The 12,193-nt window shown below is 39.5% G+C and overlaps 1 protein-coding gene across 3 annotated transcripts in view; it reads right to left on the bottom strand.

The window, feature by feature from the left end:
* The window catches only part of slc13a4 (solute carrier family 13 member 4), a 28,035-nt gene that overhangs the window by 9,709 nt on the left and 6,133 nt on the right, over positions 1-12,193 (bottom strand). For 2 of the 3 annotated variants that reach the window (XM_034033640.3, XM_058986316.1), the window contains exons 2-8: positions 10,800-10,928; positions 6,142-6,278; positions 5,174-5,358; positions 3,251-3,308; positions 2,379-2,418; positions 1,291-1,353; positions 419-603 (exon numbers count right to left, since the gene is read on the bottom strand). In XM_034033640.3, coding sequence (XP_033889531.3) covers positions 419-603; positions 1,291-1,353; positions 2,379-2,418; positions 3,251-3,308; positions 5,174-5,358; positions 6,142-6,278; positions 10,800-10,928 — 797 coding nt within the window. The remainder of the gene's footprint in view (positions 1-418; positions 604-1,290; positions 1,354-2,378; positions 2,419-3,250; positions 3,309-5,173; positions 5,359-6,141; positions 6,279-10,799; positions 10,929-12,193) is intronic. The other variant, XM_058986315.1, reaches the window with a different exon arrangement.

Genomic DNA, 12,193 nt, shown 5'->3' with positions numbered 1-12,193 from the left:
AAGCAAACCATTGTACTGGTGCATCCGGTTTACTGTGTAAAGAATTTTAAACTCATTTAAATAGCAAGGAAAAATGCCAAAAGACAATAGAATAGTACATGACAATAATGTTCATTAAAAGGAAAGTGGTTACTTAAATAGTGCCTTAGCTGACACCAGGGTAATGTCAAGTTTATTTATACCAGTAAAACAAAAAAGCTCACTTTTTTTTACTTTGACATATCATGTAGGATTTAATAGCAGCCCTTGCATTTTGCTTGTGTGTTACAACCGTTTAAATTAACAGATTAACAGAAACAATCACCTCTACAGATGAGCCATGAATGCAGACACTTGCCATGTGCATGGTTGCCTGTCCACACCCAGACTGTCCGGTTACATTTGGAAAGGGAAGGGAGGGGCGGGGTGGGGTACCTACATGTTGAACTGCTCTGTGAAGATGAGGTTGGTGGAAGTTCCGGTGATGGTGATGAGCCCCCCGATGGTGGCTGCGTAGGTGATGCTCAGGGACAGGCACTTGCAGATCATGTGATCCCTCTTGGTCGGGTAGCGTGAGCTCTGCTTCCGGCTGCTTGTAGGGAGTTCGGGGATTGAGACTGCTGTCTGTATTGGGGGGGGGGGGGTGGGGGGGGTGGTGGTGTGCGTGTGTCAAACACAGCTGGGGTCAGTACCTGCACAGCTACACAGGAGTAGGGATGGACGTGCCAACTCCAGCCCCTATATCCTGACACCCGGTCCCTCATTTAAAAGCAGGTTTTGTAACAAGTCTTAAAAAAAAATTGGTTTAAAAAGGGAATTTTTAAAGACTGTTTTGGAGTTTACTGACAAACAGAAACAGCAAATTTAAAACACACCCCTCAGATACTTAGTAAACGTTTCATATTTGCAACATTTAACTTTTTGGTGACCCATAATTTCACAAATTCAATAGAAAGCCCTGTATTTTCATATTCAGTGGATATTACTGTAGTTACTCAGCTGTTGATGTCATGAGACAACTCAGCCAAAAGGTTAGGAAGTAAAATGCATTTTTTAAATGGATGGTATAGCTTTTAAATGAGGATATAATTGTGGTGCATATGTTGACTAACACTGAGTTACATATTGTTTTCTAAAATATTGATTGATAGACTAATGCTGAGCTCCAGGCATACGACTACCAAACAGTAACCCAACAGACCCGAGTAATGGTCCAGCATACTGCGAGTAAAAAACAGCAGTAACATTAACCCAGCAAGTAATTTATTTAATGAGGTCACTGTCCAGGCACACAAAGCTACAGCTGCTCACCTGGGACAGGTACCCGTTACTCTGCCTCTTCACTGTGTCTTTCTGTGTTGACCTATTCAAGTCCTATAACAACATTTCCAAAAAAGATTCTGCATTAAAAGGGCAAGTGGGTTCAATAATAATAAGATTGAATTCCCTCCAATAGACCTTAAAAAACGCATCCTTTTTAAACAGACTCCAGATCAGCCCTTGGGGGAACAATCTATCTGCATTCTCTGCTAACCAGATGGGGTCAGACAGCTAGGCTTACACAAGCACAGAGTATTCCAGGTGTATTAAAATGGAATAATGCTGCAACGGGCAGTGTTGTGTGATGCACTGCTGTTACAGATTCTGTCCTGTCGGTGAGATGACGTCAAAAAGCTCTATAACCACAAATCGAGCCTGACTCCTGCATAGTGAAACATATAGCGTTGCATGTTCCCAGGTGTTGCTACAACTGTTTAAAAAACTTACCTGTCATTTTTCTTTTCATTGTTAACATCCTGACAACTTTTTACACTTATAACTTTCAAGTCTGTTTCAACGCTCTTTTCAAAATGTCCGCTCTAGTGCACGGATAGTGGAAGGATTATTGTCAAACAGGTAACACAGCAATAATGATGTGGTACGGAACAGAAAAGCCAGAGCACTTTTTTTTTTCTAAATCGCTCTTCCTGCACTGATTTAAGGGACAGAACAAAGCCCAGTGCACTAGCGCAGACATTTTGAAAAGAGCTTTAAAACAGACTTTAGTTATAAGTGTAAAAAGCTGTCAGGATGTTGACAATGAAAAGAAAAATTACAGGTATGTTATTAAACAGTTGTAGCAACACTTACAATGCTATATTTTTTGGAACCTCGCTACTTACTCTTCAAGGCACTTTCAGTGTGCGGTGTCATCGTTAGCACCCAGTCTCTGTCCTGCTACACCCAGAATAACTGTTTGTAAATGTCATAAAAAGCTGATACATACCACTATTCCAATACTGTACTAGTCTATGACCGCAGCATTGTGTTAGTTAGTTCATTTGTGTGTTTTGCAGTGGATTCATATTTCCTTTAAAAACAACAGCTCACTAATTAGTCCAAAAATTAGTCCTGCATACCTCAAGATTTGTTAAAGTGATGAGGTCGCTCTTTGTTCCACTGTAAAGAAAGGAAAAAGGATTTCAAATTTGGATTTAAATGCAGAGATTATAAATGCAAAGCTAGCAGGCTGATGCCTATATTGAGGTTGACTGACAGGGTCCTTGTAGAATGAATGATTCCTTAAAGCTGCAGCTCGTGTTTAATACTTACTTGCTGCTCAAAGGTCAATATGTAATCTGTGTTGGATAGACACAAGCTGTAAGTGCACAGCTTGGTTACTAACGCCATTTAAATACGCATTTATTATGCAGACGCAGAAAAAAGAAACAAGGACCAGAGGTCACAAATGGAGATTAGATAAAGGGGCATTCAGAACAGAAAATAGGAGGCACTTTTTTACACAGAGAATTGTGGGAGTCTGGAACCAACTCTCCAGTAATGTTGTTGAAGCTGACACCCTGGGATCCTTCAAGAAGCTGCTTGATGAGATTCTGGGATCAATAAGCTACTAACAACCAAAACGACCAAGATGGGCCAAATGGCCTCTCGTTTGTAACCTTTCTTATGTTCTAATAACTGGAATAACTTAATGCCTTAATACAATCAAATGACTGATGGACGGTGTTCGTTTAAGAGAACATCTTAAAACCTACTTACAATCCACCTGGAGGTGGAATTGAAACTATCTTGCAACCTGTCCTCCATACCAATAACACGATCATCCCCAGTTAATGAGCTACTTTTAGTTCATTGCAATTGACCACACCTGACTTTAAAGAATAGCCACCCAGCTGTGGGGTTTGATCCTTGCTAAACAATACTAAATCTTCCATAATTGTCTGGAATGGACAGATGGCAGGATCTCCCTGGATTGGTTGCCATCTTGTACCTTTCTTTCTGGAAGAGCAGTTCTAGCTGGGTCTTGTCCAGGTTTTCTTCTTTGTCCTCTATAAAACCAAAAAAATAAATCTTGGATATAAAACAGAATCTAAAAACTAAGAATTTCACTGTATTCACCTATCATCTGCTCAAGCAAGAATATACAGCACATTTACAGGAAATGCTTCACAAAGTACACACAGATACTTATACATAACGTTTTTTGTCATTCATATTACAGTATTTTAATATTTAGCTTTTTGCTGGTTAATGAAGTGCTCTGTTGAAACTAGCTTGTTGTGAACATTGCAGCCTGATTTGTACCAAATTTAATGAGCACGTCACTCCAGTAACAAAAAAGTTGAATGGGCTTTTGTTGTCATTTACATATCTTAATTAAACAACTGAATTAGTAGCATTACTTTCCCTAGATTAAGCTCCATAGCAACAAGGTGTAATTTGGAACAATTCAATTTGACTAGTCATTCTGGATAAAAATTCCAAAATGTGAGTTTGTCCCAACTGTGCCTTATTTAAATGGGCTCTTTTTACATCACATCTTCATATTGCTTACGCCTTTAATTATTTTGCTTCTATAAACATAATAAATTGATTGCCTGTGAACGGGAGAGAATAAATCTGAGCTGCAAATCTACCTCCCGACCAGGAAGGGCGCTAATAAAGTTGATGGCACGCCTTCACAGGGATGAATCGACTCCATGGTAGGACAGAACCAGAAGTCAGTCATCTTGATGGAAGGGCGTAGCTGTAAGACTGCTGAACAACTCTGTGATCAGCTGTGTTGTATGCGCACCAATTGGATAGAGCGTGGCGCTGTGCTGATCACGGGGAGGAGTTTGGCAGTACAAAGGGGACGCAGCTACGGGAGTCCGGCCCCTTACATTGACACGTTACAAGAGCGGGGCGCTGGTGTGTTTTGTTGTTGTTTTGTGTAAGCAGACGGAGACGAATTTCGGGAGCTGAAGCCACAGAGCCAGCACTACCACCCGGAGCACCTGCCCTGCCACCTCACTGCAGCATGTTACAGCACCACGGAACACGGACACTTTCACCCTGGAACTGGATTTATTGATACCAGTGTTGGTAGGGGGGTGTCACAAAGACGGCCGGAGTGGCTGGCGTCAGACCAGAAACAGGAAGTAATACACTGAGACAGCGAGGTTGGTGATGCTGAGCACTTGGTTGTGCTCAGCATTTAATAAACAAAATAAGAGAACACAAAAAAACAGGACACGGCACTTGCGGCCAAAATAAACAGGTAAACAAAAACGAACAGACACTTAAACGGTGCACGGAGACAAACAAACACGGTGAGTGAAAACACTTACTATTATTTATTATTATTCTTTCCATTTATTTTAACTCCTCTCTCTCTCTCTCCCGTTCTCCACTCTCGAACACCCAACCCCGAGTGAGAGCTACGTGTCTCTATATATACTGTTGTGCTGGGATTCAATTACTAATTAATTATTCACTTGAATCCCAGCACGTGAATTCATTACGTGCAACCCCGTGCTCACGTATTATTACATACTTTAAATGCACGTGAAGTGAAGTGCAATCCCGTGCCTAAATATAAATCTACATTTTTAAATCACACGTGAAACACAGACCCGTTTATATCCCGTGTACCAATGACTATACACCAACATTAACACACGCAACACATAACACACAAATGCACACAGGGGCGGGGCACATTGCCACAAGGGGATAGTTTTATTTTTAATAAAACCAGGATTCATTGTAAATACACCCTTTGTTGTCACACTGTCATACACATAAGTAATCTCTCTTTCAAGAAATGGGCCGCACTTCCATTTTTCTTATTCATGATGCGACGTTGCAATATTTACCCTCATTTTGACCGCCCTATACAAATCTTTGAGCAACTCTTTTCCCTTGCCCTTACCCAGGCCCCCCTGCTCTTCATCGCCCTCGCTGATGGCCTCTGCCTCCTCATCAATGTCAGCGGCCCCTGTGCTGATGAGCTGCTGCAGCACAGCCTCAGCAATGGGCATCACCATGGCGGTGGTGGAGGTGTTACTGAGCCACATGGACAGGAAAGCAGTGCAACACATGAACCCTAGCACCAGCCTGAAAAACACCATCATGGCAACCTTGTTAAAGTACAACCGTGTTATACATAGAATACTGTACTGTGCGATACCAGCGAATATCCAGCCCATGAGAGGCCAGACGGCGGCCCATGGGCGTGTTTGCAATGAGTACGCTTACTGGACGTTCTCACCGTGTCCCAGGGTCTACTATTACATTTGTCGGTGGTACATATATAGTAAGGTGAATAATAGCAAAGTGAACACATGGTAAAGCGCAGTCAAGCATGGGAAATCGTATAAATCAATATTAACAAAACACGGCTAACAATGGTGGAGCATGCTTAATGCTTCAGCATAGTAAAATTACAGTCATTACTGTACAAATGTATCCGGGTAAATATTTATATAAGATACAGCGTTACCAGCAATGGCAACTGAATGCATTTGTAAGAAATACTGCATGGCAGTGGTAGTGATATGGCACCAAGGTGCTGCCATTATTTACTGCAATATTACCAGTATGGTGCCACTATAATCCAGAGTATAAACCCCAAGCATGGTTAATAAATTGAGAATTTCATAGTGGTCCTGATGCTGTAAACTAGTACTGATATTATACTGCAATGGATCACCAGTGTGTATTGGTTGATACCACTGTTATATGAAAAGTCAAGGAGATGAAGGTTTGGCTAATCCCTTCACCAGGTACAGCAGAAACACGTGTGTACTTCATATAGAGTATTGCTTCATACCACTTTGATACCATTAGTATGTTGAAATATGAAAATGTCACCACTGAACACTGGGCTACTATACTGACATGCCAGGCTTGGCTCCAGCAATCATGACCATCCGCAGAGCAAGGCGCTTGTGTAGATTCCATTTCTCAATAGAAGCAGCCAGGCAGATCACTCCTATGAGCAGCAAGGTGGTGTCTTTGAAGTACTCAGAAGCCACCTGCAGAGATAAGCAAAATGGATACAAACTAGGGTTGTGCATTCCAGGAATCTGCAGCTTTCATCTCACACAGACATCGTCATAGCATCTGCATCATGCCCTTGAGAAAGATAGCAAGCATAATCTACATCCTTTCCATGGATTGCCTTGAAAATTAACTAAACTGTGTAATTAGTAATAAAATCAGATCATTGGTTCTGCTGGCAAAACCGGGGATGACCTTATGTTTGATGGCTGCTGTGACCTATTTCCGTTGCAAAGACTAAAAAGAAACAGGAAACAAGTTTGTACCTTATTTTGTAACTGTACAAAATGTTCTCATTTTGAGTTCAATCATATTTCAAGAACATTAAAAAAGTGAGGATTGGTCTGGTCTTCCGTAGCAACCTATTTAAATAAATTACAGTGTTGCTAAGCGGCTGTGTCGCCTGATAGAAGAAAAGTAATTTCCCAAATGCAGCTGTTTAATTTAGTCTTAACTACAATCAGGTATTCTGGTATCAACCCTTACCTTACATGAAAACCAATGCAGGCACAGAGGGCCCTCATCATAGCATAATAAGCTCACAGTAAGTGAAAGATTATAATCAAATGCAACCCTAAATGTACAGGGTGATTAGAAAGTAAGTTTACCACATCAATGATATGGTGCATTGATGTGGTAAACTTACTTTCTAATCACCCTGTATATAGGAGGCTAAGACTGAATAATAATACTACAACTTGTATTATAATAATAATAATAATAATAATAATAAAAGGTTTGGTGAAGTTTCTTGTTACATAAACGCTCTACAAATATGTAAAACAACATGCGCTGAAAAACTATTAAGAATATTTATGTTTTACAAAATGACTTGACTGATGTAAAGATTATATAAACATGCAAAGGAAAAATAATTTTACTTTAACTTGTTTTATTTGAACATAACTTCCGTGACCCCTGACACAATAATTGTAATAATCACATTTGCATGTATTTACTCGTCAACAAGAGCCAGTTGCTGCTCTCTCTGGCTCCTCGGATAGTGCCTTCACTATATGCTGCAACTCCTGTCCACTGAATCCAGTATCTGAGAAGCCAGGTCATGGAGTGTGCTACAAATCCACGACAACCCATCTCTACTGGATAAACCCGGACTCTCTATCCCCACTGTTCCACCTCAGTGTCTAACTTTAGCTCCTGGTGTTAACTCCACCAGGAGAACAAGGCATGCTGAGACTGACCCCAGGACAATGTCGAAGGGTAGTTGTAGCAATCTCAGATGGGGAAAAAAGGCACTGGCCAATATCTACCTGCATTCTCCAATCTTTATCAGCCTCCAATTGTCCCAGACAAATGTTAGTTGTAATAACCGTTCCTCTTAATTGCTCTCCTTAATGGAGGAATGTTGTTTCTGTGCGCCAGTTATTACTGATATTGGAGCCGAGCCATTGATCTTATTATGCCGTTCTTCCAGTGCTAATGCCAAGCATCGCAGCACCTGGTCATGACACCAAGTGAAGTGACCCTGGCTGAGAGCCACCTTACATTCCACTGTATTTTACTGTAGAGCGCAACAGTTAAAAGGCAGATGTACATCCTACTGTAGTTTTATAGTGTTTAAAAGTATTTTATTCCTCTCTGCAAATGTGCATTTTCTGTTGATGTACTTGTTTAACATGATCATTACAGCTGATACAGCTTCCTGGACAACCCTGGCCTCCTTATGAACACTTAACTGAGATGTTTTATTACTGGGCAGATCAAATATGTTGATACATTTAAATAATATAGCTTAACAAAGGCTAGTCTGCAAGCCAGGACAGGGTTCTGGGAAATTGTACTATGCTCCTGTCCACAGTGTACTAGAGGTTTGTTCAAGCCTGGTATTTTGAGACAAATCCAGACTGGTGAAGTACTACTTCACCATATAGCTATATATTAGTTTCAGGTATTCTTGTTTTGAAATAAAACGCAGTAAAAACCATTTCCTTGAAAAATAAAAAAATGTAGAAAAAAAATGCAAAAGTTATTTAATTTTTTTTTTTTTTTTTTTTAAGTAGCTATTTTTTTTTTAAACACTCTGAGAAGTCCATGCTGTTTGGATCCACGAAGAAAGGGAAACTGAGTCCAAGTCAATACAAACATGAGTCATGCTAGTCTGCAGTGTACCCCAGTACCCTGGCCTCCTTATGAACTCAGTGGCCTCTTGTTCTTGGAAGGTAACCAACAAGATCAGACCACACTGTGCGAGGAGCAGTATGTAATATCTGACACATAGCTAGCAAGGCAGTCAGAAGGGTGAATGGGTTTATATACCAACCAGAGACTTAGGAGACATCATTATTTATTTATTTAAGCAGGTGGCAGAGGCACACAATACAATGTGTGGTTCAAACTCAAAGCAACAGCAAAAGTCATAAAACACCACGTGACTGTGGATTAAAAGATGAAGAGCTTCAAACAGATTCCCAGGTGCGGCTTGTAAAACCTAACAGAGAAAGCAAGGGCATCAAATTCAGTCTCTAAGATTTGATGGAAATTGTTCCACTTGGAGAGTTCATGTGGGTTTGAATTTTTGGGACAACTCAATGAATAACATCATGAGAATGTAAACTATAGCCAATGTTACCAGATTAAGGACTTGGTACCATCTTAATTCAATACAGAGTAAGTAGCGGGGTTCCGAAAAATATAGCATTACACGATCCCATGCGTTGCTACAACTGTTTAAATAGGATGTCTGCTTAGTGTGAGATCAGAGGTCTCTCTCTCTCTCTCTCTCTCTCTCTCTCTCTGTCTCTCTCTCTCTCTCTCTCTGTCTCTCTCTCTCTCTCTGTGAATTTCTTTTTCCTACCTGTATTCCTGAAGAGACACGGCCCAATGAAGCTTGGGCAGCGACGGCAATGTAGTTTCAGAGTCAATCAGTGTCAAAGATGCTTTATTGGCATGACTACAGTAGATGTACTGCCAAAGCAATGACAAAATATATAATCAAATAACAAAAATACAAACAAAAAACTAAATAAACATGGTCTATGGATTTTATAGTTTTACTTAATTTATAATTGAGTGTTTATAATTATGGATGAACATACAAAATACAATACAGTACGTTCCTTTCTTAAAATAAGACAACTTTCATTTCTCGTCATACAGGACCGTCTTCAGTTTCATATAATATTAATACATAAATATATGAGTTTGAACATTTTATTTAAAAGCATAGGCATGCAATATACCTACTTATATATTTATTACTGCATTTACAAATTGGAGATGATCCTGTATGAAGAGAAATAAGCAAACTTACTTTAAGAAAGTGAGGTACTGCATTGTATTTAGTGCATGTTCATTCACAACTTTAAAAAACACTCAATTATAAATCTTACATAAAACTATATATATATATTAAAAAAAATGTACAAATGTACAGCCATCTTGAAAAGACCTTTGAGAGAGAGTTTAAATTTGTAAGTGTAAAAACTTGTCTGGATGGTAACGAAAGAAATGACAGGTACGTTATTTAAACAGTTGTAGCAACACGTGGGGATGTGTAACTACTTTTCTGACCCATGCTACTTACTCTTTGAGCACCTTAAATATAAAACAATACAAATGGATGGCTTACGATGGCACATGGATTATACAGTATGTCTAACACGGTTTACTATCAAACTGATCAAATGTAATTTACATAAACCAGAACAGGGAAGATGGTGATGTCACAACCCGTAGTATACAAGATATGGAAAGGTGAATATGCTCATTCATCCATACACCTAAATATTTCTGAAAAAGATCCCTTTCCAATGAGACACCATGTAATGCAACAATAGCCCAAGGCAAAGCTCAACGTTTCACAAGGAATTCTGTTCCCTGTGAAATGCTTACTAAAAGAAATATGGAAGTGACAAACAAGTAGATTGACTTACAGTACTAAGAGAGGGTAAACAACTCATGCCTGTTTTAGTATGGTCATGCTGATGGTGTGACACTGCAGAGCAGCATTTGCACATTTAAAAATAAGTAAGGCTTTTAAAATTGCATTCGTGCTGTTTGCTAACATAACTAAGGTTGCTTCATAATATTGATCTATTCCTATCAGCATGACCTTTACAAAGATGGTGATAACTGCTGGATTATCTTCTAAACGAGTAGCTTACCCCTTATTATAAAATGTTATCATAGTAAAAGAGTAGCAACGTATAAGCATTGTAAAGCTCAGAAAAGAATATAAAAAAAGGGAAAAGCATGGGAAAACTGCAGAATTAATGTGAAAATTTTGATTAAACTTTTACAAAGGACAACCCTTCACTGAAATACTGTTAAAACAGTCAATATTAACCACTATACAATGATTTGTTATAATTAACTGCTCCTGTCTGCAACCAAGTTGTTTTTTGCTTGCAAAACACTGTTATTCATTTAAGAAAATAAGTCTTTCTTCGATATTTGTTTTCAACCTGCCCATTTGTATTTGTCCTGTTCTGAGCTCACTGAAAGAGCAGGTTGATTAGTGAAAGAAGAAGCCTTACCTCACTGGACTTGAGCACTCCGAACAGGGGGTAGAGGAAGGCCGGGACCAAGGCAGCAGCGCCCAGGGGGATGGCTTCAGACACCCAGTAAACCGCCGTCACTATCAGAACATACGCGCAGGAGGCTTCCTGCAACAGGACGAGCAAACACAGAGTCAGACTGACAGAATCCTTACCATGGCGATGCAATGGCTGTGTTGCACAAAGCAGCTGCCACAGTATGAACCATTGGCAGAATGGTAACACAAGTACAACATATACAGCCAAAATAGCAACCAGTGGGGTAGGAGCAATAGGAATTTGGTAAATCAAGGAGATAGTATGAAATAGAATCCAACCTATGCATGAGAGTAACATCTGCCATATGTCAATTCCTAATTGGGATACATCTACGTACGTCTTGACCAATCCGTATGGGTGTCGTACAAAACCCATGATGCTGGGCACAAACAGACTAGAAGTGGATTCCAAATAATCTTCTTGCTCTCACATCATTTTCATTGTTGACAGTATAAAGATAAAATGGTATTATATATACACACACACACATTACATTTTGGGCTCCAATAACTAGGATTATATTGGAGTATGGAGTGTGTCCATTCAAGGAAACAGGCCTAGTACTCTGCAGTTGGTTAAAAAAAAATAACTAGTAACATTTTCCACAGTTATTAATACTTTATGTGCTTTTTATTTGAAAACAAATTATTTTCCAAAGCTTAAATTATACAAAAATAGGGAATACCAGTTAAGAAAACTGCTACATTAAAACAGGGAAAATTCTCAATAGGGGAACTTTTGTTAACATCAATTTTTTTTTTCTAAAGAACTAGAAAATAAACAAACAATTTAAGAATACCCTAACATAAAACAACTTTACGATACAGTATGATTATATAGTATGCAGGTCTACACTATATATTGAACAATGCTTCATGCATGGCCTTGACCTGCGCGGACAGGAGTTCTGAGTTCACCTCTGCTGCCCCAATAAAAGTTTCCTTCACAAAGTACCATATAGTACCGTGCTGCACAGTCAGCAGTGTCAGGGCCAGTCTGCTATGCTATATATCTCTCTTATCTGACCACTGGGCTGACTGTCCACTTTACAATAACTGCTTGTTCTGCAGTTTGTCAGGCACCTTTCTGTTGCCCAGTAATCTCTGTGTATCTGTTTCTAGGAACAGAATCCAATAGGAAATGTGTGGGGTAAGCATGTAAACCCGATGACAAGAGCCCCTGATCTAAGGGATCTAAACTCTGTTGGAAATAAATACCGGCACAGAGATTACTGAAATGTGGGTACCAATCAGTATCTTTACACCGTTATTGTCTGTACAAATATTTTAAAGGCCAAGGAGGATCCTATTCAATAATCTAAAGGATAGCAGCCT

The sequence above is a fragment of the Acipenser ruthenus genome, chromosome 14 (assembly GCF_902713425.1).
Source record: "Acipenser ruthenus chromosome 14, fAciRut3.2 maternal haplotype, whole genome shotgun sequence".
NCBI lineage: Eukaryota > Metazoa > Chordata > Actinopteri > Acipenseriformes > Acipenseridae > Acipenser > Acipenser ruthenus.
Note: the sequence above shows the minus strand (reverse complement) of the source record. Positions and strands in the feature narration are given on the sequence as shown.